The sequence below is a fragment of the Dromaius novaehollandiae genome, chromosome 4 (genome assembly GCF_036370855.1).
Source record: "Dromaius novaehollandiae isolate bDroNov1 chromosome 4, bDroNov1.hap1, whole genome shotgun sequence".
Lineage (NCBI taxonomy): Eukaryota > Metazoa > Chordata > Aves > Casuariiformes > Dromaiidae > Dromaius > Dromaius novaehollandiae.
Genome location: NC_088101.1, coordinates 86694111 through 86721053, shown reverse-complemented (window position 1 = coordinate 86721053; position 26943 = coordinate 86694111). Strand labels below are relative to the sequence as shown.

General features: G+C 48.5%; 1 protein-coding gene across 6 annotated transcripts in view; it reads right to left on the bottom strand.

The window, feature by feature from the left end:
- Positions 1-26943, bottom strand: part of EXOC6B (exocyst complex component 6B) — a 291383-nt gene that overhangs the window by 77753 nt on the left and 186687 nt on the right. For 4 of the 6 annotated variants that reach the window (XM_064511671.1, XM_064511674.1, XM_064511673.1 and 1 more), the window contains 2 exons: positions 23984-24013; positions 8101-8242 (listed from right to left, as the gene is read on the bottom strand). In XM_064511671.1, the coding sequence (XP_064367741.1) occupies positions 8101-8242; positions 23984-24013 (172 nt within the window). The remainder of the gene's footprint in view (positions 1-8100; positions 8243-23983; positions 24014-26943) is intronic. The other 2 variants (XM_064511672.1, XM_064511675.1) reach the window with 1 other exon arrangement.

Genomic DNA, 26943 nt, shown 5'->3' with positions numbered 1-26943 from the left:
TATAAACCAAGATCTGCTCAAACAGTAACAGTCATAAAAGAAGGGACTGGGGCCTCTCCCGCCTTAGCAATGCACTTGACATCCAAGAATTGAAATGGCATCTGAGATCATATTATTTGTATCACTGGAGAAATGAGATCAAGAATACGGCTCACGTACTAGAAGAAAGCTGCTGCAGCAATTGCCTGGAAGGAGCCAGAAGAGAACTGAATGAAATGCTTCACCCCATGGTTGTTATAAAAATAGTCGTACCTTCTGTAATCGTAGGTCACAGTTTACATACCAATGCCACAAACTTCTTTTGGAAGGAGAAACGAATAAAGTCTTAAAGAAAAAAAGAAACAAAGAACAGAACAGAGCTTTAAAGGAAGGACACAGCCAGTTCTTCTTGGTTTTAATCTCTTCAACCAGACTTCAGGATAATTTCCTCACAACAACCGAGCACAGTGCTGGCCTCAGTACTGTCGGATTCGTTCACTGCACTTTCTCCACTACCAAGGCAAGTGGCAAACAGAGCAAGCCACCTACAGTACAGCCCCTCGAGCAGAAAATCACAAGAGAATAGAGCAGATCAGTATGCGGCTGTTTGTACAAAGCATTTAGCCAGGCTAAAGGTTTGAGAGACTTGTGTTCAGGCCAAAAAAGTAATGTCTTTGCAAGGTCTACAGGCTTGGGCCACCCAGGGCAGGTCACAGAGGGACTCTAACCTCTCTTCCAAAACATTTCAGCAATGAAAGAATCAAGGAACAGGAACCGTTAAGCCCTTTACAATGAACAAAGAATAAAGAGTTCAAACAAACACAAGAGAAAAGGCATCCACTGTAAATTAATTATACAGAACTGGAGAATCTATTTTTATATCCTAGACACACTCCTCTCCACCTAGCCACATCCTTGTATGCCTCCTGTTGCGATTACAGAAGAGCAAGCCCAGGAGACATTTCTGGGCAAAACACAAGACTTCGTGGTTAGAGCCCAGCTTTTGTATTTGGGAAAACGATGACCTCATATTCATTAATGAACGAGGTGGCACGTCTCACAGTTGTCCTCCTTAGACAAGGTCTCAGGAGACTATCTTAGAAAAGCCAAGTGGCAGGATCCCTTACAGCTCACCCAGAGAGCCAAAAATCACCCCTTGAGAAAACTCAAGCTGAAGAACAAATCTCTGTACGGAATCTGGAGAAGCTCACAAGGAAAAAAAGGTGAGAAATGATGGGTGGGAATTTGGGCATGAGAAACAGAGAGAAGGTCCTTTTGGGAAAAGTCCTACTATTCTCTTTCTAATCTCCATACTGAGCTTAATACTTTACCCATGTCATTTCCAGGCCGAATTTTCAAAGTTCATCCCCATCTGTGGAATTCCTGAAAACTGCAGGAAGATGAAGGAGTTGTCCAAAATGTACTGAACTGGGTCAGATTAACAAAAAAAAGTCCCTGCCTGTCACTTGTTCCTCTGATGGAACAAACATGAGCCTGGAATCCCATTAGTTCACAGCGATGAGTGGTCCACTGGGGTGTCCTGGACTGCAGGCACTGACCGGCCTGGAGGGCATCCACAGCGTCAGAGAGGAACTCCTCACAGCTTGACCACCAGATGTTTTATCGTAGAAGAAAAGGGAACTCTTCAGATGAAACTGCAAGAGTTGTGTGCCAGGAAAATTGGTACCTGCCAATTTGTAGAACAGGTCTACAGAATCACGTTCCCAAACCCATAACCCAAGATGTACAGCGCAAGTCTTTGGGCAGATATGAAGCTCTCAGCTCCAATGAAATACTAATACGAGGCAGAGTGGAATGAGCACCTCTCAGCATTACCTCATCAAGCTGAAAAGGTTCACAAACACCAGTCGTGTGTATCTACGTTGGGTGAGGAAAGGAAGGTCGGTGAGGAGCTGGGGAACTGTTCAGTTAAACAGGAAGCTCTGAAAACTGCCTAAACTAAAGGAATTAAGCATAGATTGGTCTTGAAACTGAAAAACTAACCTCACAGAATGACATCGGGCAAGTAATCAGAGGAGACCAACTAGTAAAACTCTGATCTCTCTTTACTATGCAAAGCAAAACTGAAAACATCTTATCTAGTTTAGACCATGAGAAGATAAAATCCAGGTGTGTTACATAAACAAGCTCTTGTTTCATTATTAGTTTCTCTCCATTGCTTTTCGCTTGCTGAGAAGAGGAAGCAAAAGATGAGGATTTTCAGGGATCCAACTCACACTTTCAAAGTCTCATTTAAAGAAGTGTGGACAGAGGCATCTCCTCTTGCTGAAGCGAGTTGCAAAGGAATATAAAGACGGACTAATATCAGATGAGAGTCCTGGTAACAAAGGAGAGCACGACAAGGTGTCGGAGATGGAAGATATCCCAAATGTCATAGCAGACAGCACAAGTTAGAGACACGAGAGGACCAGAGAGTCTGAGCAGAGGCTGAGATGACCCAGTGGTTCTAGCAATAGGTTTACAAAGGAGATGGAAGAGAAGGAAAGCTTATAGACAAATACAAAAGCCAAAATGCTGAATAAAATCTAAACAAAAAGGACATGTTTTTTTAACAGCTCATTGATGGAGAGTCATGCACTTCTCCTGCATGCATGTTTATATGCACTAATTCACCAGGAATCACTTTCATCGCCGTTGTGAGTGCTCCGCAACCTCTAAGAAAGGTCGTCTGAGGAAAAGCAGGCAGCACTAAAGACATTAATGATATACCCTGGGGAGCAAATTCATAGAGAAATAATGGAGGACAAACCTAAGTGTAGGAACGCAGCACAGCCACTGGCCAGAGGACCCGACTTCCATTCCCTCCGTCACTGCGCACCAATAATTTAACCTGCCTGTTCCGGAAAGCACGTACTGCAGCACTTCGAGAGCAGCTCTGCTGTCGATGCAAATCACTTCACTCCATCTAACAGCATGAAAACGCAAAGTTTTGCTTCCTAACAAGGGCTAAGTTTTGACAGGCGAAGGGGTGGGGAAGGAAGCGGTCTGCTTCTCTCATCTTCTGAGGGAATTCTGTTGCTCTTGATTCCCGCGGCAAACGCAGATAGGCCTGGAAAAAGCACCGGCAACCAGAGGATCTGCAGGTTCCCAAGCATGAGCCAAGCCACCGTGACCGCTTGCACGGCCACCAGAATCTGCTTGCTTTCAACATAAAGCGCGTTCCTTCACCCATCCATGCAGGCACTTCATGCAATATGCTTAACCTTGGACTCGGGACAGGCTGGGACTCTTCTGGCACCTTAGTTAACGAGCAGCAACTTGTGAGGCTGCCAACACGCGGGATCGGGTTCAGCTCTGCGCCTGCACACTAAAACACACCTGCGTGCTCTCCAAGCACAGCGACCCTCTGCCGCTTGCCTCTGCTTTTTCCAGCTGCTCAGCTCTGCTCCGGGTCATCGCGTTCCCATACGGGCAACCAATGCACGACCCTACGGCGGAAACGCGAGCAGAGGAGCTGGGTTTACTCCTCGCACGCGTAGTAAAGCGTTACGGGGTGTTATGGCAAATGGGAATTTTTTTTTTAACATATATCCGAGCAGCACACAGAAGCGCTTGACTGAGGCCGCGAGGCACCAATACAATAAAAGCTATCAGCGCCTTTTGCAAAAACTTCATCGGGTGTCGCGGGACCCACGGGATGGGGAGCGAGGGACGAGACGGGCAGCAGGAAACTGGAGCTCCATCCGCTCCCGGGACCTGCTCAGACCTTCCCATCGGCTCCTCGCGGCGTCCCCTCCGTCCCCAAACACGGGAGACCTCCGGCTCGCCGTGGGGCTGGGGGATGCAGGGCAGGAGCCCCCGAGCTGGGGATACCTGGGAAGAAGGTGGCAAGCAGCTGTCCCAGGCCCCGGAGAGGTCCCTTCTGGTGGGCTTCCCTCAGGATCCTCCAAAGGGGCTGGCACATCCATGCTTCCTCCTGGATGCACCCAGGGGCCGGCTGAGCAAAAACTTGGAGTTTAATGAAGTTTTACATATAATTTTACGGCACTTTTAATTTCTCATAAAGCAGCGGTTAAAAGACTTTAGAGATTATGGAACTGCTTATTTTATGATCTAAGTATTGTAAAAACAATCTGCTTTAACCACCGCTGGAATCGGTTACATAGACGTAAAACGCTTTTGCAAGAGCAGCCGCCTTTCTTTTTTCTTTTTTTCCTGCCGTAATCCCCAAATTTGGGTCATTACATTCGATTCCAGCTACCTCTGAGGTACATGAGATATGGAAAAAAAAAATACCAGAAACAGGAGGTCCTAAAAAGAGCAAAGCACGCATCTAGCTTAAAAGGCACGTACCAATTTAAAAAAGCACATTACACATACTGCTAAAGCTCGGGTTATAGAAGCATTCTGGACACGGCAACCAGCCCCATTTTAAAAAGCAGATGCCTATTCTTAAAGAAGTACCACCCCTTCTATTTACAGGTTCACAGAAATATTTGTGTGACTTCTTTTTTCCCCTCCAGGGCTTTTTTTTTTTTTTTTTTTTTTTCCTTCCTTTTAAGTCGGCTCAACAGGCTGGAGCCAGAACTCACTCCTAAATTGAGACGTAATTAGAAGTGTCCTACTGTGTCTTTCTGGACAATTCATTTACCCTTCCACGCCTTATTGCACTTTAGGCTTAAATAAGAGGTGAGCGAATCTCTCTCGCCTGCAGAAGGGAGCTATATAAAGCCAAGTAATAATAACGAGTTGCAAGTAATAACCAGCTAGCAACATACTTCTCTGAATGACTTCTGCCCCTCTGCAGACTTATGGATATATTGATCATAAAGCTGCACCAAAACGTCTTTCAAGCCCCTCTAACTATTAATGTGCATCTCGGGCGAGGGATCTCCCACGCACCAGCCTCAGCTATTTGTAACTCAAAAACTATTTTAGGAATCCACGGCTCTGCAGAATTAACTTACCGGTGTCATCTTTTAGCCCTAAAGCATCACCTTCTCCACCTCTGCAGCTGTTATCTACTGTGTGTATAAACAACCTTTTTCATAATGTGTTACACCTATTCTGATCTAGAGGGAACAAATCTACAAACAGTGTTTCATCTTCAAACCACAGTTAATATAGGCCTGTAGCTTCTTTCATTAATTTGCCTCATCACTCTCTTAAGTAGCTGATGCTTTTTGGCATTCACGAGACATTTAAATAAAAGCCTAATAAACTCAGGGACCGAAACCCTGAAGCCGTTTCCATTTGACAGAATTCCCTGGAAGTGCTCCAAAGAGCTACGAAATCTTACTTAAATATAAATAATAATATAGCAAAATAATATAAATAAAAAATAAACGGTAAGTGCTTGTTAAGCCGCGACAGCAGGTGAGGCTTTGGCGTCGGGGAGATGGGAGAGGGCTGGAGGCACATTCAGGCAGGAGTCAAATACACGACTATAACGGGGACGCTGAGATTTGCACCTGCATTTTCAGGCAATAAAACTCTTGCAAACTGAAATGTATTTTCTGAATATACCAGTCCAGCCTACAAACTGGGCTTTTTTGGTTGTTCATTGTTGCTGTTTTAAGGCATGCATTAAAATCACGGTGCGTTGCTTCCCGAGAGGTGACCTGAGAAAAAAGCAAGACAAGACTCTGCCCGAGCTGCCCGTCCTCGGCGGGGTGGACAGTGATGGATAGCAAGGTTACGGCCGCGGCATGGGTCTCCGTTGCCCGGCTGGAGACGGGTGGAGCGGGTCGCCTGCCCTCCCGCTCAGGTTGGTGGCACCGGCCATTGAACGTCTGAGTGCTCCCGGCTTTGCCTCGCAAAACAAGTGCCTCCAGATCCCGGGGAACTTAAGGAATCGTGCTTTTAGAGCCTGTATTAAATGTCACCCGTTTTACTTAGCACTGGGGGCTTTTAGGGAAGAGATGCTGCTTAGTGACCCAAGTTACAGACGGGGCGGAAAAACTACAGGGTTACAGGTCTGTTTGCAGCCCAAAGGAAGACGACAAAACTATTATCAATGAGGAACGCTGCTTGTTATCCTCCGCAACGCAGACTGGCCCTCTGCGCACCCAGATCGGGAACCCAGCAGAGCCAGGACCTGCTGCTGGGACACAAATTACATGGCCAGAGTTTAAGGCAGAAGACACTTCTGAAAGAAAAATAAGGTATCGCTTGGATTACGACATACGATACTGCTGCAAATTTTGGACATGATTCATCAAACGTGGCTGCTTCGTCCGGTCTACTCAAATGAGAGAGACGAGAATCAGCGAAAGGACACGGACAGCTATTAGAAAACACCCTCTGCCAGTAACAAAAATCTTAGTGGGTGACCTTCCTCAGAAATAAATGTAATCTCTCAGTAGTTACTGCTGATGGGCACGGCTTAACTCCAACATGATTAGCAAGACTTTTCTTAAAGGGTGGAAGAATATATTGTGATGGAGTCAACTGCCAGATGATGATGAAGCAACACCATTAATGTCACTGAATAAATGGAGTTTATCAAAGACAGATCAAGCTCGACACCTGTTTAAGGCTCTGATACCACTGCTGCTGAGGCCAGGGACAATTCTGCTGTGGAGTTTAACCAGGCCAAGGAGCGTTTCAGACAATTCTGTAAACAGGTTTATCATCTTCTCAGCTTTTTCCAAGGTCTGTTCCAACCTTCAGGTCAACCAGGAAAGCCAAAGAGGTGGGTATGTGGAATAAACTTTCCAAAACCTTTTCCCTTTCTGAAATTAAAAGGTTTCTGGGTTGATAAACAGGTCAAGAAACACAGAAACTGTACACCTGTATCAAGCTCAGCATTTTCCGTAGACACTGACCCTTTGATATTTTCACAAGTGGCCACAGAACATAATACACCAGGCTTTAAATAACATGCAGCTAAAAATGGGCACAGAGGCCAAAAGGAGCTCAAAGAAACGGCTGTTTTCTCAGGAAAAGGTGCTGTTCTGCTAAAGCACTAGAATGACCATTCTCAAGCAGACAGAGGTCCAACAGCAACACACGGCTCGGCGAAAGGCTCCATCCGACGAGCTGCCCCGATCCCAGTCATTCGCGGTTCAGGACCACCACGACCCCACGGCCGGCCCCTCATCTCCGCCGCTCACGCAGAGGACGGTCGCTAATCTGTCCAACCACTTTTTTCAAAACCTATTTGCGTTTTTGACCTTCACAAATATCCTGCAACAGGGACCACCCACCACTGATTTACGCAGTGCTCAAGCCTACTAAATCCAGAGGGTTTGGGTGACATTTGAGGGTTTCTGGCCATACATCGTGACTGAAGAACCGCACGGTGCTCCTGCTGTTGCTTTTACCAAAAATTTGTCTGCAGCGTGGACTTTCAGAGCTTCCGCAAGCATTTGAGAAAGACTCCTGAGGGAGGTTCCTGAGCACAGGCAATGTTTTAGCCCTGCTTTGAACTGAATTTTAAAAATAATAAGAAAAAAAAAGTGTTCTGTCAGTTCTGATCTATATTTTGTTAACACCTACGGAGAGCAGGATATTAAGCAACTTCAGTGAGATCTTAGGATTTGTCCCCAGAGTGCATTCAGGTGTTAGCTCAATGAACCAAAATGAGCAGGATTAAGTGCAGACCATATTTTTGGTACCTACAATGCTCACATGGCACATTTCTAAATAGCTGTAATTATTTTGCTTACAAGGCATCTTACTTTCTGTAAGAGCGACCTAGCAAATTGGCTATGCTTTGAGAAAAAATTCCCAGATAGAGAATAGGAACAAACAGCTGAGGTCAGGAGAGGACCAGAACATCTTAAGATCATAAGCCAGTTATTGTTTTCAGAAACAGACCCAAGGAAACTGATTTTTGTTAGCCCTGCTTAAGTTTTACCCACTCTAATTCCGCCTGTTTTTAACATAACTGATCTCAAAAAGCTGGGACTGTCTGGAAAGTATTAATGCACCATTTAAGAGGAAAAAGGAAGAGTAAGGTTTTGATCTCTTAGAATTTGCTGGGCTTCTTCTGTCCTGAGGACACTGCCAAATGTCATCGTGAACCGCACCCGCCAGCTCCGCTGGGAACACCAGTCCCACGGACTTGGCACCGCTCGCCAGCGCGGCCCTGGCTTGAGTCCTGACATACAAACGGCCGAGCAAAGCGAAAACGCGGAAAACGGTTTTGCGTCTTACGTTCGCACTCCTCCACGTCCAGGTTGAACTGCTGCAAGGCCCCCAGCGTCAGCTGCCGCACTTCGGCCTCCAGCAGCAGCTGCATCAGCGACGTGGAGAGGTGCTTGCACGCCGACATGCACGCGGTCTGCGCCACCTTCCCCTGCAAAACCAAACAGAGCTCGTTACGGACGCCGAGCACGGCCCACGAGGCGAGATGCTTCAGACCAGGACTCTCCATTCCCCCTCTTCGTTGCGTCCCGTCCGCTATTAGACCTTCACGGGGCGCTCGATACTGCAACGAGCCTCTTTGAAGGGATTCTCCCTCTTACCAGAGATTCAGCTAGAGCTTGCTCTCTCGCTGGAGAGTCAGTCTTTCTGATATTTCACATTTTTACCGTCCTCCTTGTTAGCGCAAACTATTTTAGCTGCATTTCCAACATCTGTAAGACAAAACGAGGTTACCTGGCTGCTGCCGCAAAGCCCTGCGGAAGCTACAGATCAAAACGCTTGCTATCTAACCACCAAGGTTAGAGATCAGGATAAAGTTTAATTTGCTGCTCTTATCTTTACCAAAAAACTTAATAGTTTGCAAATGTTTCAATGTAATCGTTATCAGCTACTTAAAGTCCTTGAAACTTTTATATCTATCACAGAAGTAGGAATAGTTATTAGTTTCAGCCACTAAGGAAACTTGAGAAAACTGTCAGTAAATATTTATTTTTAACACGTTTTCTCTAGGCTACATCAATTGCATTTCACTTTGGAGGAACAAATGAGATTCCACCCATAAATCACGAGAACAGTTTGCAGCAAGAGGAGTTGGTCTGGATAAGCCTTCAATTTTCAGGCTGCCAGGCAGGAGAAGGGTAAACACGACAAGCTATCCACTCCATCAGCATGCTTAAGTTTCTGAACTGGAAAATCTGAAACAGCCCATTTGCAAATGCGACACGTGACAAGCTGCAAAAGCCGCATGTCCAAAAGAAAGCACCTCATCTGGGGAGGAAATTCATTTTCGACAGACTTCAATGTATAACTAATGAGAACCGAAATACTAACTATCATTTATCCGAACAGCGGGTATCGTGCATGCAAAACCGACATCTTCCCCAGCCGGCGTATCTGCTCTCAGCACGGATTTTGGTGCTCTCAGCACGGATTTTGGTGCGTGCCTGTTCGCGGCAACGGCAGCTTTGCAGAGACCCACTGCACCCCACGGCTGGCCCGGCCCCAGGCCGCTGGTTCTGACAGCATCATCTGCCTTGCAGAATCTTTTAATTATTTCTGAACGGAAAAGTTTTTTACTCCGAGACAGAAATAGCCACAACGCACGACTGAGACAGCAGGGCTTTGCTCATTCGACAGTGAAAAGGAAGAATTGAACTGTCAGATCCGAAGCCCGGGATGTCTCTGCAGAATTATGATGTTCAGAACCACGTCAGGATGACGGCGGGGGGTCGGCGCGGAGCGGGGATAAGCTGTCCCAGCTGAAAGTTAGAATTGCGTTCAAAAACCACTATTTCCTCAGGAAGGCTGTAAGAAGGTCACTGAGACCCAGATCCCGCTCGCCTCCCTGGCTAAAGGACCAGCCACCGGGACAGCTGCCGGGAGAAGAGAGCAGAGCTGACGAGCACCGACGTAAAGACTGAGACCCTCCGTGAAGACTTATGGCTACTCTCGAGATGCCACGAGATGGGAAAGGCCTTTTTGTGGGCGGAAGGGATTTCCCCACCCTTTAAATCGCCGCCAAGCAGAAGGGATGGGCATCCAAGGGTGCCAGCTTTGCCAACAGGAGCTGTAGCTGGTGGCTCTTCATGTCACACGTTCTCTCCATCTCGAGCACAACCGCGCTCTCTCACACTTTGGCGTTTTTCCTTTTTGGAAACGGTTTCTGTTCAGTCACACCTTACCAGTTACCTAAAAGCCATCCAAAAGTGGTGGCGTTTAAGATTTGAGTAATACGCTACCATGTACGATGTGAGCGTGCAACATATATTATGCCCATAAAAACGTGTAAATCCTTTGGTATGAGAGTGCAGCCTCGCACAAACCCAGGGGCCAACGTCGCACAGAACGACGCGGCTGCCTGCATACACAACCCTACAATAATATTTCTAGGTAATGGAGTTAACATGACAACAGCCAAGAGATTTATCCGGAGATTACGCTTGCAAACGCACGCAGGAGAATTTAACACGCTCTCCTGAAAGCAAGAAGCGGCTTACGAGATCTCACCAGTTTTTACGAGCACTTTGCAAAACTGTGTTTAGACCTGGACTGAAGCAGGGATTTTCCTCGGTGCTCCAGCAGCTAAGTACCGCAGGTGTCATTACCGCGGCGTGGGCAGATGAGCCAGTGTTTGATCCATGTACTAGGAAATGTTCTTACCAGCTCCACAGGGTTGTTTTGGATCTACAGCAATATTCATCTGCAGCAGCAGGAAACATTTCTCTTTCTGTAAAAATCAGAGCCCGGCATTATGGGGAAAGGTGCTTCATCTCCTGCTGCTTCCAGCAGGTCCCAGCCTCCAGATGCATCCATTCCTCACCTCCTAACAAACAGCCGTGCTAAAATTAAGATGAAACATGACAACCACAAAGCTTAGCGCAGCCACAGGTTTTACATTTCATCATTTACTTGTGTCATTTCAACACTTCTGGTTATTTCAAACACTGCTCAGGCCAATTCCTCCTCTCCAAACGCAGTGGTAAGCACACTGCTATTTGGACTGTGATTTTTCTTCATTACTCCGAACAGTCACACTTGCAGTTTTTGTCACGCCGGGGCAGTTCAGGGCCGTTAACTGAGCAGGAGGCTCACTCCCGGCGCAAGGGAAGGCGCGGAGGGGAAAGGAAGGACACCGCAAAGCCACGTGCTGGGCAGCAGAGGAGAAGGACAGCACATGCGAGGCCCTCTCTGCCCTCCAAGTTGACCAGAACCTGCTCCATAACTTCATTCCAGTTTTGGCAGATCAGCTATAGCCTGAGCAGTCTGATAAACAGTGCACATTGGGACAGCAGAGTACCCTGGGGCTTATTCACCCCAACCATCTCTCCTTGGTGATGTCCTCAGACTCCCTTTGCTGCCATTAGAGATGCCCAGTCTGGAGAGGGTCCTTCTCCAAACCACTTCTGCCCTTCAGGGGAAAAGGAGCCAACGTGGGCAGCTGAAACAGGCTGCCTGAGCTAGTTATAGCAGGCTAAAAAGGGGCAACGTGAACGAGAGAGGCCTCTTCTGCATCTACTGGTCTCCTGCTCTCCTTCCTAAAGGACACAGATATTGTAGAGATTAAAACATGAAGAAGTCAAAGTTGATACTTGGTACCTACAGAGCAAGATCCAGCTGGCTTGCAAGTCAGACTGCCCTTTAAGGGCTCAAGCTCTTCCTATAAGATCTCAAAGATCTTCATGGAGAAGCCCAGCGCTGTGATCTTCTCACATATGGGACATTGCTGAAACACGGCGATTTGGGCGTGCCCAAAGCCCGGTTGCCGGATGGGCTCCACAGACACCCGGCGGCAGAGCATCGGAGCCTTTTCCAGTAGGTTCATCTGAGTGGCCATGCCACACCACCACTACCATTTTCTGCGAAAAGCGACAGCTCCAGGCTTGGCGTTGAGCTTTGAACTGAGCCAAAGCCATGCTTGAAAAGCTGATGCCTTGGGGTAGGGGTTATGGGGATGTAAGGTCTTTGCAAGCTGGAACCAGTGTCCCACAGCGCTTCCACCAACGTGCTCCACCAAATACAAGCTTTCACTGCAGCAAATGCTGCCAATATCTCTATCTGCAGCTTCTTAGCTGCTTTCCAGCTATCAAGGCCAACTCAGCAGAAGCCTATGTTTCGTGATACACAACTCAAAGCCCAAAGGGGATGTCAACCTCTTTATACACTACTTTCCTTCTGCTCTGCAGAGCATGAGGAAAGCCGGACCTGCAGCTTGTGTTGGGGGTTTGAATAGGTGGTCGCAACCCTCAGAGCTGACCAGATGTTGTTACAACAGCTGGAGGAGGGAACACAAATCCCTGCAGGTGAAATCAAAAGAAAAACCCACAGGAAAGTCTCCCGTTGACGAGGATCGAAGAGGAGCACCCATCCCGCACCTGAGCAAGGGTCGGACCAGCAGCCACGGAGGTACAGAAAGGGTTACCCACGCTTAAAGCAAGCATGGCAAACATGCCTGCGCCGGGGCACGCATTCCTCCGACCAGCCCGGCCCGCCCGAATAAAGAGTGAGTGACAAGCGGCACTGGGAGGGCGTGAAGAAGAGCAAATAATTGAGATGAAATGTCAAGTTAATAACCCGAACGCGGACAGCACAGGGTGGAAAGGTAATTTAATTATCATGCTTTGACAGCACAAGAGCCTCTCTGCTGAGCCTCCGCAGCGAAAGCTCCGTGCGAATTCCAGAAGTGGCACTTTCTGAAATTCTTGGCGAGTATTTTCTACTACGTCTCATTGCAGAAACGGGAAAGGGAATCCAGCAGATAAACAAACATGGGAGCAGCTTCTGGCAATCCCTACTCCTGCCTTTTTCAGACACTACTTGGCTATGTCCAAAATTTTTTTCTGGTGCAAAGTGCGCTGCTTCTCTGAAATCACTCGAGCTGAATCTTTTTACACTAGCTGAGAATTTGACCTTCTATTTCTACTATTCTTAAGGCTTAAACACCTAAAAAACATTTTGCTTTAAACAAGAATCAGTCTTTAATTGTAAATTTAAGTAAACACAAAACGTTTTCGGCCTCATGCGTATACTCAGTGCAGCAGATGCTCAGCTGCAGCAGCACCTTGCAAGACTAGTAGGTGCTCCCAAACACCATCTCCTTCCCAACATCCCTCCCAAAACGTACTGCAATATCAGCTTGATAAGGAGGTGTTACTGATCGGAGAAAGATAGCATGAGGACACTGTTACATCGCTACTAATAAGCTGCTATTTTAAGTAAGAAAAGCTGTTCATATTCACACTTGAGATGGTACAGGTTGCGTGTTGACAGATACCAAGTACCTCCTCCTGCCAGAACGCGCCCGTCTTGGCTCACTGGTACTTATTCACCATCAAACGCACATAGGTCCACTTCATAGTTTTGGGGGGTTTTTCCCAGTTCAATCTTCAGCGGGTCCCAAGGAGCGATGTAGGTAGTGCTGCCAGGTCCTGGGGAAGAAGGGAGTCCCTGTTTTCTACTGAGAGTCCTGCCCAGCCCTTCGGCATCCACGGACTAACGTGCTTCACCTTCCGACAGGCGAAGATCAGACACGGGGATTGACGTGGTTTCCACCAGGCCCCACACCACCGCTCTGCTCAGATCACTGCCTGCACCACCCACGTTAGCAATGCTGGGACACATCCCTTGGCATAAAAGTCTCGATGACCAGAGCAGATCAGAGAGGTCATCCCTGGACGTTCCTGCTCTCAGAAAATCCAGCCCCGATGGCGAAATTTCAGAGGGAGCCACAGCTTTCCTGTACACTCAGCAGGGACAGCCCAGACCCTGGTTTAATTACTGTATTTTTTTTAAAGCACACTGTGCAGCAGTGGGCACTCCCAAATGCTCTCCCTGTGCCAGCTCCTTACGAATTTGCAGGGTGACATCCTCATCTCTCTCCGCACTCCCTACTGCGGCTGGAAAACCAGCTCAGTAACAGCCTACAGGTATTACAAAAATGCTGCTTTACCCTCCTAGACACCCCAATACCTCAAGCTCAAGGACAATTTATCTAAAATGCAAGATGCGGTTTGGAGAGGAGGACAAAGAAGGAATCACGTAACCAAGACCTGAGCTGTCGGAGACAAGGACATAGAAAAAAACCCACCTCCAAGTCACCAATAACTCATTTACCAACTTGACAGAAAACTGAAGACTCTCAAATATTAACGGGCGCTTCCAGGAAAATCTCTACAGTATCAATTGTTTATTCAAGACCTTTGCAAACCTCATAAAAAATTAACTGGATTTGCGTGGGGGAGGACGGCGGTCACGGGTGAAGGTCTACAAAGCACAATGGCCAAGACGCCTGAATGTCTGCCAGCCCGACCCGTCGGCTGCAAAGCTCGGGCCGTGACGCCGCTATTCGGTGGTCAGTGCCTGAAATAAAGCATTTCTCCTCCTCCTGAGCGTATCGTTAGAGCAGGAGCCGGAGGCTTTGTTTTGAAACTAGAATCATTTTGGGACTGTTTTATTCGGCAATGAATCACTCTGCCCGTGGCCTTAAGCGCAACCTGCTTCAATTTACATTTCGTAATTACTATTTCTCCAGCAGTTGGGCTTTACATGACACCTTTCAAGGCAAAGCGGCCCTCTCCCCCCCAGATTTCCTCTGCGTACCTGGGTATAACATCCAGCGAGCTTGTTTGTGGCCATGCCAACGAATGCAATGGAGAAACCAAACCTTCTCTGAAGCTCTTCCAAGGGTGCGAGCCAAGGGGCACCTACCAGAGCACAAAGGCACGGGCTACTCTCGGCAGAGCCCGCAAATCCCTGCCGAGTCAATCACGCTCCAGGAAATCAGGCATGAAATCACCTCATTTCATTTGTATTTCATCCTTGGGCAGCGGATTAAACCCTCCAGGTTCCCAGAAGGCCGAACAGCCACCGTGGGGAAGGTCAGCATGGAAACAGCCGAGCCGGCATTGCTCACGGTAGCATATTTGTTTGAAAATAGCAAATATGTTAACAATTAGGGAAGGGAAAAGCTGAAAGGCCGCCTTGTTAATTAAGGAACTTGCTATCAAAGGACTCATTAAAAGCTACTGAAACTGAATGGTTGTTAAAATAAATACCCATTAATCTTAACACGCAATCAGGAATATGCTGCCGCTACCTACCTCACTGCAGAGGGGGAGAAGGGGCTCCTCCGGCACCCACCTCGTGCTCTCAACACGCGCCGAAAGCGCTGGCAGTCATCCCGGGGGACACTGGCCACCGATCGGAGCTGCCCCAAGGGCCCAATGAGCAGGAGCATCCCGTAACCGAGCCAGGCAGGAACCTGCCCGGTGCCTCTCCCAAAGCCACGTGCAACGTAGCACACAGCCCACACGCACAAGTCCTGTTGCAGCATCGAGAACGCGGCCACCGACTCTCCAAAGAAAGGCAGCCCTTCCCTGAAAACCAAAGCCTGGCAGGGTCCACGTGGTCTCCTTTCTGCTGGCTACAAACAGCGTTTTTTTCCTGTCTTACAACAGAGTTAACCAAATTCTCTAGCTAGCACCAAAACAAAAACCGAGGCTTGCTTCAGGAACTGCCTCCTCAAGCGTGCAGCGGATGCTGCGTTATTGCCTCTTGTATCAAATGCACACCTTCCTACAGATGCAATGCAGTAACGCATGCAATGCAAGATGTCCCGATATTTTAACACTGAATTTGCTGACTTTTCCAATTCATAGCATACCACTGATGGAATATTTTGCAGCAAATGGAAATGTGATGCCATAATAAAGAGGAATTGTTCGGTGGGGAAAAAACTCTAAGAAAGGACAGCAGAAAGACTAAGTCCCTTTTCCTCTCTGCGAGTGCCCCTCTCCGACTTCTCGTCCCTTTTTCAAATGCCTGTCTGAAAGCCTGCTTGAATGCAGACACCAAATTGTTTTGCTAGTGACTCTCTGCCTTTGCATTCTGCCTGCTTTTACTTTTTTATGGGTTGGGTTTAAATAGCGGCCATTAGACAGCTCCTCATCACGGTAAATATACCGGGAGCTAGGGAGCAGAAGCATGTCTAGTGTTTTTTTATTTGCTTTAGAGGTAAATTGATTTATTTTGAAGAGCTTGGAGAACTTCTGGAATGCCTGAAAAGGCAGATTTTACCAAATGGAAGGATCAGCTCACTCAGGATAAAGCCAAGACCGTAAGAAACTGTCCGTACACCTTGTGCCTTTTACCCTACTGATAACAATCAAAACATATTCTTTGTGTGGGCATGGAAAAACAAATGTCAAACCTCAAACCCTAAAGATCTTAGAAAAAACCCAAACCATTATCCAGAAAAATTAACACTTTATGAACAGTCAAAACAAAGGCACATTGACTTCCTTCCCAGTTTTAAGAAGTTTACTTAAAAAAAATGAAAAACAAAAAAACCCAGCAAGCCTGTTACTAATTGTCCATTCTGACATTCATGTTGGAATTAACTTGCACAACATTAAATGTGCACAATGTCCCACGAGCTATGGGATGGGAGCGTGCTGCTCACACAGTGGCAAGAGCAACAGCCCGTGCGTGCGTGCCACCAGACGCACGGGAGAACATGGAGCACCCAGCCTGAAAGCCACTTGTGCTCTCATCTCAAAGCATCTGGACAAAGTAGTTTTAAAAATAAAAACAAAAAAAAAGAAGCTGTGGATCTGGGCCCAATATCTTGCAAATTAATACCAGTGTATCCAAGATGAACAGGGCCAGGAGCAACAACTGAAAACCCTGAACAAAATGGATGGTCAAGAAGAGGGATCAAGTCAGCTGAAGAGGAAACAAACTGAGCAGAAAAAGCTTTCCCCAAGCAGAAGCAATTACGAAGAATCATGTAGGGTGTCTGTCCCTCCCAGAGATCCTGCAGTTATTTGGGAGGGGTGGAAGACAGAAATGAATTACAATCACTCTCTGCACTTGAGGAACACTCTAGGTTGGCTGGTTGGTGGCTACCCACCTCCAGCTGCTTCCAGAAATATCCTCCTTTCTCCTATGTTATATATTTAAAAGAAGAATCGCAGCAAGGGACATTACAGGGATAGACTGGAGTGTTCTCATCACATAATAATCTCTGTACTGATACAGACACCACCAAGTAGCAGACTTCTGATCTGCTGGCGTGGAGGAACCCCAGTGAGGCATGGCGTGCTGGAGCTCCCAAGTAGGCTGTGAGCTCAGCTCGCTATCGCTGACCATCTCAGCCTCCAAAGCAGCATTAGGCTCCAAAGCAGCAGCACGTCTCTGGTGGCCCAGAGGCGAGAGCCCGTGTGCACCTGGGGAAGCGGGCAACGGCCCAGGAAGCTCAGCACAGGATGGAAGTTCCTTCCCTTGGACCTGCAGGGCTGGATAACGTGGACCCAACAGCAGAGAGAGCAGGGGCAGCGGGGCTTTCTCCATTGGCATCAGTTTAGTACTGACCTGGGAGCATGAAGCAGCGTGAGGGAAACGTAAAGGAAGCTTCTGCACTGGTATTTAAAAGCAGTAATACGTTAATCCTGAGAACTGCTGGATATCTCAGCTAAATAGAACCCAGATTAAGTCATGAGAAGGGAAGCGACCATATGGAGTTAAAATACAACAGCACGAGCGTCAAATCATTGGGAAAAATACAGAGTAGCAAAAAGCCAAGTGTGGAGCCTGGAAGCAGAAGGCGCAAGACACACCTTGAAAATGTGAGACCACCCTGGAGCACCACAGTTTGGAGAAGGAGTCGGAGATAGCACGTAGCAGTAGAAAAGTGCCATCGCCCTTCTGGAGGATGCTAGGAAATGATCTGCTAGAATAGCGCATCCTAATGAAAAGGGACATGGAAACTAGAATCAGAGAAAAAAAGCACAGAAATGACTTAAGGATTGGAAAGCCTGTCTTCTAAGAAAAGGAAAAGCTTTCTGCCCATGTGGAGGGCAAAAGCTCAGAGATCCTGTTATTCCAGAAGTTCTCTACCCAAAGAGGAAGCAGATACAGTGTCATTTACCTCAGACTCTCACTTTCAGGACCTCAGCTAAAAATTCCAAGCCAACATTTTTCTTGTTGCTCAGGACAACCCAGACTACCCCATGCCTCTCCACACCACGGTGCAGTTGAGGACGCAGGACACGATGTGGTCCCGCAAGGCTCTTCCCCACCATGACCATCTCCCTTCCCCAGAGGTGCAACATCGTGGGAGACCAGAGTCTGCCTCTGGGCTCCCTCATCACACGGGCACTCCAATCATCGTGCTTTACTTTGCCACCCATCAACTGTGAACCTTAACGACCTCGGTCTCTCCTCTGTTCGTTAGCGTGTGTTAAACTCACTGTGATGCAGACAGCTTACAATGTCACCTTCCCACCAGCACCAGCCACAGCGTAATTTCCGAGGCAAAAAGGTAGGTCCTCCCGGGGAGGACTTTGATCAGCGCCTTGTTCTCCGGACAACATTAACAAGGGGAAGAATTAATACAGATCCTTCTGGACAACGCGATGAGGGGAAGCCAAAGAGCTTTCCAACAGGCATGACTTTCAGTCATCACCTCTCCAGATTTTGGAGAAAACCAGCCACATGCACACAAAAGGCTTGTAAAACCACAGAACCACAGTCTCAGTTCCCTCCGAGGAACATTTAAGGTTTTCTCCTTTCAAACATCATGCACAGAGGTGGGCACTTGATGCACCATAAAGCCATCAGTACAGTTTAAGTGCAAGTCAAACCTCACAGAGAGCAAGAGATTATTTGTTTGCACAATTAAACAGTTTACATTCTTAACGTACTTCCTTGCACAATTTTATGATATTAACGAAATTCCATCCCTAGGAGTATTAGTGTCACGTTAGGTATCAGAAGAGAGTAAGTCATTCCCTATAAAAGCCCAGCACCTACTGTGCACAGCAGAGCTGAAATCCACAGACATCCCAAATCCCACCGCACAGACCACACCAGCTGCATCGCCCCACTCCACAGCATACTTACAGACCCAGTTACTTACAGACACATTTGTATTTTGCCCACTTTACAACACTAATTCTATTTACATGGCTAAAGGTTTGTTTTGTGGCACTCTTAATAAACAGAGGAAATCATTTTTCCCCCCAAAATTGTTTGTGTTATGGAAAAAAGGCAAGAGCAGCATGGTTAGGGGGTTTCCAGCCGGGAACGTGCTACAGGCTGAGACCTGTCTCCGCATTAGATGTGACCTGCCTGGAACAGGAGAGGAAGAGGTGACAGATGTGCGACTTCAGCGGCTGGGAAGATTAATGGTCACCTCTTGATCTCAGGTGGTGTCAAGCTCTGTATTTGATCTACGGCTCTGTGAAGTCATCCCTAACCACAGAGGCCAGCGCGTTGACTACAGACGTGGAAGCAGCCAGGCAACTGGCCCAAAGCTGCAAACTACACAGCTGAATTTTAGGTGGTTTTGAAATCTGCCAAGGATAAGAAGGAACCTTCTAACCCACAAATGAAGGTTGCGATGAAGACCGTTTGCATCACAGGGGCTCTGAGCACAGCAAAACGCCTGTGGGGGAAACAGGGGCCCTCAAGCTGGACCCCCATCAGGACCTTCACATTATTTGGCAATGATAAAGTTCTGGGTTTTCTGGAGCCCACGCTTATGAAAGGAGAAGCAGTGATGACAGACACATTTCTTTGAGAAATGCACTTCAGAGAGCAAGCACAACTGGTAACGACCGACCAACAGGCGATGACATTACTCTCACGTCAACAACCTCCCCTACATGTCCCCAAATCCACTTTGCCTCTTACAATGCAGGACACAGACAGCTGTGGCCCATTTTACTCAAAATGAGACATCACCTTGTGCTCAAGAACATTCACATTCGGACAAAAGCTGGGATGTGCCATGCCAGAGGCAGTCAGATGAATGATAATTTCTGGTTTAAGAGAGTCCGTGCTCTACTCGGGGCCGGCTGTGGGCAGCGCTCTTCCTCCTCCTCCAACCCAATATACTGAATTGCGTGGGCTGGGAATAGGGCAGGTTTTACCCCCCAGTGGAGGAAGCTATGTTGCCACTAGCAAATCACCATCTTCAAAAGAGATCGTCACCATTTAGGTTCAACCATATTCTTTTCTGAATTAAATGTTTGGGATTTTTATCTTCCCGCAGCTTCATCCCGTATTATATAACGGCTTATTACTCGGTTCAAGAAACGGACTTCCATCCTTGCAATATCTTCAGCTTCACCTGAGCAAACCCACAGCAGCAATGCCCTAAAGCAGTGCTGAGCAGCACCGTTTCAAGTGGAATTCGTGCTGTGCAAAGACCCACTCACCTGGAAAACCAACGGCATCTGAAGACCAAAACAGCAGTTGCTACGACCACCTGGGAGGACACCATCCTTGGACCAGGCGATAACTTTCAAACTCATGCTAAAGTTCAGTGAAAGCCCGTTTTTAAGTGGCTGATTTCCGGCAGTATTTAAGAATTGACGGGGAGTCATTTTCAGAAGCAAACATTTACCACTTACATTCTCCTTCAAGCATTAAGGGGAAAACATGCTGCCACAGATACTGTAGCAAGACAAACACAGGGCAAATCCAAACTGCCAACAGAAGTTCAGCGGCAACCAGACAAATAAAAAGAAAAAAAAAAGAGGCAAATACAGCAATTATCCTCACCACACAAAAAATAAACCAGCCAGCCAATTACGCTGACCGCTGCAGTCCAACACAAACCCTCACATTCCTATAAAATAGAAAGAACCGTGGCAGTTTGGCTCCGTAGAAGATGCCCCAGGTCAGCAGCTGGAGGCTATTTTGGATGAAGCTGGAGATGCAAACCCAGAGCAGCACAAAAGTACTCGCATCTTGGGAGATGATGGCCTTAACCAGCTCCCACACACAGATCTGCAAGGGCTTGGCTTTTTGTTTTTTTCCCCAAACATCCAAGTATCACTTAATTCGTAGGGTCACTAGCTTTATGGCAAGGTTTTCCCACCAGAGGCACCAAGGGATCTAGGCCAGCAAGAACGGCACGTACTTGTCTGCAAGCAGCAGCAAAAGCATGAATCAAGGGTTTTGCAACCACGTGCAGCCGTGGGATCCAGGCTAGGCACAGGAACACAAGGTTTTCCCTTGCTTTGACTGTGCTGTCAGTCACCGAATGAACATCTACTGTATTTTTTTAAACCAAGAAAAAAACAAGCAGAAGGAAGGGCAGGGTGTAGAGAAGGGAAGTACGTTGCAACGCAACTGTTATGGCTGACCATGGGACAGCTTCTTTGAAGACTTTTGCAGGCATATATATACATACAACTGGGCAGAGGTGTTTTTGTAGACAGCCAGGTCAGAGGTTTGCAGCAAAGCTCGAGTTGGGAAGCTGTTAGGTGTGCACAAGGGAAAAATACACCTAAAGAGAGGATTTCGAGATCTGTGCCATCTCCATGTGGGACACGGTCCACCATACAAATCCACGGCGAGATATTTTTAATTAATCACTTTGTATTAGCCGGGCAGCGGCTCCCCAAATCCCGAACCCTGCCTTTACCCGCGAGACGGGCGACGTGGCTCCGGCTTTTTGCGGCCGTCCTCTCCGCAAGACGCTCTCCCGCTCCCCGCATCCGCGGGGCGAGACTTCCCGAAACGCCTGACGCAAACCAGAGCCGCGGTCCAACGACTATCAGAGCACCCGGCTCCAAAACTGGAACAAAGGGCGGGGGGGGAAAATAAATAAATAAAATAAATGACATATTTCATCCTCCTCTTTTGTGGCTTTTATTTTCTTTTGTCTTCGCTTTGGGAATAACATTCTTTCCATTGGGAAGAGTCTGATTTTCCATTAAATACAAAGCAGCTGCCATTTTGGAAACAAAAAAGTTGATTAAACACAGATTTTTTTTTTCTTCTCCCCTAATGTATAAAGGGCTACAACCATACTCATTTCTGCTGATCTGCCAGGGCCGAGCGTCTGCCAACTACGGCAGCAGGAACGCTTAAAAAGAGAGCGCGCAGGATCGCATCTCCGCGACGTGGCTGCAGCGTTTCTAAATAAAAGAAGAAAGGCTCAGAGGAAGGCATGCCGCACTCCTCCTCGCTGCGGGCCCTTTAGAAACCCCGGCGTGAGCCGGCTCCCTTGCTTTGCCCCTGCAAACGCGCAGGCTTTGGACGCCGCGTTTGCACGGATGTCCCTTTCGAGACGCCCAAGGGACGGGCTGCCGCGTTCCCGTGACGTGCGGTGCCTGCGGGGAGCCGAGCTCGCACGTGACTCCGGCCCCAGATGTTGAACAGACTGGGAAAAAGGACGCGCTCGCGGGGCAGAAGCCTCGCAAGCCTTAAACCAGCGGCTCCGATCCGATTTTCCAAGCAGGACAATGGGAGCCGACTACTGAGGAACGGGGAATGACACGCGAGGCATACGACACTTCACGTATTCCACATTTTTCCAAGAACTAAACATTGCATTAAGTTTCGAACATTTAGAAACGACACTTGGAAAACAGAGAAAAGAGAGAAAATGAAAGAATTAAGCATCACAGTCACCTTGTTTTTTGCTAACACACTGGGTTCACCTTATTTATGGCCATGCAAGGAACACGAGGAAGACAGACCACGGCAATCTTGAGCAATCCATAAGGGCCTGCATTTTTAAATGCTTTGCTTGCCCTCTCTTGCGATTATTTGTAACCTAGGCTGCACGATCTAGGGAGAATGTATCTATTGTTTCACTTAAATCTGAGCCTAAAGGGGGGAAACACATACTTTAGCTTCCCTGAGGGCGCTTGGAAGGCACCGACTGGTGCAGGGTGCAGGGAATGGCAGGCGCGTTTCAATTCCTTGTGCCGAGGAGGGATGCCCGACTGCCAAATTCCCCGTACTGCACATGTGATTCGCGGCGTGTGTGCGTGCATGCAAAAGGAAGCAAAGGACAGCTTTACAAGTCTACGTTTGCACAATAAAATCACAGACGAACATGCCAGGGTGACTCCACGACGGGAAGCAATGCCTAGGTAAGCGTGCACACCCGGGATTAAAGGATTTATGCGACTGGGCATTTTAGCTTCGATTAATTTGCAAAGTGCTGAAAGCATCCAAGAGACCACGTATTTACAAGATAACTCGGCTTACCGGGATCCCAGTTAACTAGCGCTGCCTGGGTTAGGCAGAGGTCAGCCTTCCCGCCAGCCAACAAAGTCAAAACCACCCTATTCGAACACTTTGCTCCTTCCTTTAAGGGAACCATCAGCTCTCATTTCCACCCCTTCGCTTTTTTGTGAGTATTTTGGATTTGGGAGACGCTTGGGGAGAGCAGCAAGGGGATGCACAGGCACCAAGGCAGGCCAAGGCAGGCAGCACCGCACCGCGCAGCCATGCAAGCGCCGGCAGAGGCTCCGGCGGCCCCAGCTCTCGGCCCCGTGCACGTCCCCATTTTCGGGGAGGGGTCTGTATCCACACGATCAAGAACGAGCTTCGAGGGATGGCCACGAGCACGTCCCACCGGACGCTTTCACTCCAAGTGACGATTTCCCCCTTGTGCCGATATTTTGTGCTATGGAGTTTTTGGTTTTAAACCTTGCTTTCGAAGCGAGCGTTGTGATTCGTGATTTATTTTCGCCCATTAACTCAAACTACCCAGAGAATAAAAAATTAGAGTGGTTAAAAGGCAAATTAGCATCTGTTGCGGTTAAAAACCAAGCCAGCTAAGAGCGGCCAAGCAAGGTCCCGCCATACAAAGGGATTACACCATCCCTGACCCTTTCCAGGGGACCTCCAGGTATTATTTTTCATTGATTTACCTTAATGAAACGAATGCACCCCTCTCCATAGGCAGCTGACTCCATAGCTGTCTAGGCACTGGATTCAATTAAAGAAATAAATGCATCTGGCTTCGAAATTGTCCAAGTCTTGCGAAAGCCGGGGGCTCCGCTGCTTCTTGCCTCGGTCTCGGGGCAGGACACCGCGCCGGCCGCCCGGATCGCTTCAGCAAGCATCGACGGCCAGCGCCGGAGGCGTTCGTTGAACCAGAAGGCAGGTCCCAAAGGTCCGCTCTGCTTTGCCGGGGCCCCAAGCCAAGCAGGGGCATCGCGATGCCGAGCGCCCGCGTCCCCTCGCGGGAAAACCACAGGCGGAGGCGGCAGCCGGCGGGAAGGTTTGGAGGCAAAATTAATACTCGGAATTAACATCTGCTTATCCCTTGCGAGGATCAGGACCTGTTCTGGTTCAACGCCCCTTCCCGCGCGCGAGCTGCGAGCAGAGCACACGGCAGGCGGGCGACACGCAGCCGGGTACTCACCGACATGGTCGAGTGGGCATCTACGTCCCCCTACGGAGGGCAACACAGGGAGTCAGAGGCAAAGGCGGACGAGAGCAACGGCACGGCGCGCGAGGCAGGCGCCCATCGTCCCCGCGCGAGGCTCGCGCCGAAACGCCGACCGCGGGGTGCTGCCGCTGGCAGGGGACTAACAGAGCAGCACACCAACCCCTCAAACCTCACGCTAAGAGGATGAGGAGGAAATCAAAGCACCCCAAGACCGGTTTTATTCCCAGCCTCGATACTAGGTGTGCTGCAACCTTGGGCAAACCACGTGCCTCAGTTTTCCCCACCTGTAAAATGGGTGCAAGTAGCTGCCAACCCTTCCCGAGAGGCAGCAGGATTGAATCACATATGGCTGCAAAACTCGCTGAGCCCCTTCAAGGGAAAGGGAATCGTGTTTAAGCATGGACTGGACTGACTCAAATCTAAAGAACATGGTTTGGGGGCTCAAACTCTGTTTTCACGCTGGTTATTTTCCACCAGGGTTAAACAAACGCGCGTCCCTTCCCGGGCAGTCAAAGCTGTGGTTTGCACAAAGCTCAGACTTGCGGTGCGTTTTACTTGCACACAGTTTCTTTCCTTTTAACACGTTACACAGGGATTCAGCATTTAAAGAAAAAACACAGGTAACCGCTCTCTTTAAAAGGAAAACAAACATTTTTAAAGCGCTCTCTACCAACGCGCGAGCCGCTGGGGCCAACGCGTTTCTTTGCGACAGCGAAGAGATGCCAATATGGTGAATAAGGCAAAATGTTCCAGGCAAGGAATCCGCAGCATTTGCACAGTTCCAGCTGAAATCTGTGCCTGCCATCTGGCAAAAATAAGCACAAAAGGCAGAGAAGAAAAAAAAGGAGTTTGCAAACCCTTTGCAAAGAGTTCACGCCGCAGCGCGGGGACCGCGGAGGTTCGGGTTTGTCCGATTGCTGAAAGATTGCTTCCCCGTCCCGGGTCACCGTCACCTCTTGACCTGCCCTGATTACCTTCCAAAGGAGGTTATCGAGATACAAGCCTAACAGAGGATTAAAGGAAACTTAAAATAAAAACACAGCCCCCCCCCTTTCCCCCCCGCACGGCTGCCCCCCCCCAGGAAAACATCCTTGCTTTGTTAACCTGACAGTGCGCTCGAGGTGTTGACACAACCCTCCGTCTCCGCAAAGCTTAATGTCAACAAATCAGCCTGTTTGGAGTAGCCCTGTCAATGCGATTTACATTAACTTGTCTAACGAGAAATTAAAACAACAATCAGCCGTCAGAGACAAAAGGCTTTTTCGGTCGCGCCTGCAAAAGTACGATGCCGAAAATGTTAATTTTGGGGGCCGCAGCCCTCGCCTTGCTGAAAAGCAGCAAACCACCTTTAAAAAAAAAAAAGGGGGGGGGGAGGCATATTTTTTTGAACATGGCCCTGAACATCACGTATTAATAAGTGCAGCTTCAGCCTCCGCTCTGTTAGAGGCCGGCGCTTTCTGCTGCTGCATTTTTTCGGGAGCAGGGACGTGCCCGGGCCGAGCCTCTTTGATCTGCAGGCGAAGGGCTCCCTCGCTGTAATCGCTGTCGTGACGGAAGGCGGGCAAGGCAGCTCGCCTCCTGCTACTTACTCATCTCCCGCGACTGCCACTCTTCTTCAAAGAAAAAAAAACACTCCCGCAAGTTCAAACGCCGGGAGAAAGCTTTTGACATTGCACAAATTCAGCAAACATTAAGGTCCCCAGCTAGCAGCTCTGGAAGACAGCGTCCTCTCCTTGCCTTTCTCAGCAAGCTACTAGTTATCCTCTTTTACTTGTAATTCATCCTTTCGGGAGGTGGGCTCTTCCCCCTCCAACCCCTCTCTTTCCTTTCGCAAAGGAAGCACGTCCCGTATATCTGGTGCTTTTGCAAAGAGCTCTTCCATTTCTCTGCATCGCTTTAGATGGCTGTGGGCTTTCACAAGCCTTATGGCCTACAGTTCCTTTAGAAAGACCATAGAAATCTGAATTTGTTTCTAAGTAACCTACCAGAAAAAGGCCCTTGAGCCTTACAAGAAGAAATCAGCAGAGCGACCAAGGGAGTTGGTGACATTCCTATACGGTCTGATTGCCCTGACTCATCCTCTCTTCACGGTGCCTGCAGGGTAGGCAGGAACCTGCAAAAATCCCAGACCTACCTCCCCTACGAACCTTTTAAACCAGATTTACAGCTTCACAAATTGGGTTGTAGGAACTTATCTGCCCTATCTCAGGGGGCTGCTGGGAGGATTAGCCCCGCGCAAGGCTTTGAAGATAAGGTGCTCTGTGCGGGGCGGGGGGATGGACACTAAGCAGCATCAGCAGGTCGCCTGGCATCTTCACCGGGGGAAACTGCAGGACGACCTTCTCATCAGCCGGGTCGTTTTTAATCCAATTTGGGAAGAGAAAGGCTGCCTCGACCCTTCTTGGTCTTTTTCGGACCAAGTCGCTGCCTTCCCAATTTCCCAAACAATTTTGATTGATTTAGAAAGGAAGCATTAATATTGAAGGAAGATGAATCACCGCGAGTCCATCTCATAAATCACCGCGGGCCCGTCTCCCCTTCCCCGTCGCTCCACGCTGGCCGTGCTTCACGCTCCGGCGAGGAGACCCCCCGTCAGCCCCGGGCTCTGCGGGGCTTTGCCGAAGCCCCGAATGAACAACGCAGGGTTTCTCCCCGTGCCGGAGGGGAGGGATGGAGCAAGAGACGGGCAGCGTCTGTGCATGTGTGTGGCGAGAGGGAAGGTACGCTGCAGTGCTTTCTGGGTACTTAAGTATTCATTTTCCATATAAATATCCCTAGAAAAACACGCCTGTCTGCTTTGCCCGAGGTATACGTATGTTAAAAACATCAACGAAGAGTCCAAAGTAAACCGGAGAGGAAGGGTGGACGTTGCTCAGCCTCTGGTGCTCCTTCCCCTGGGATCTGTCCCGAGTTACTGGCCCCTGCTCCAAGGA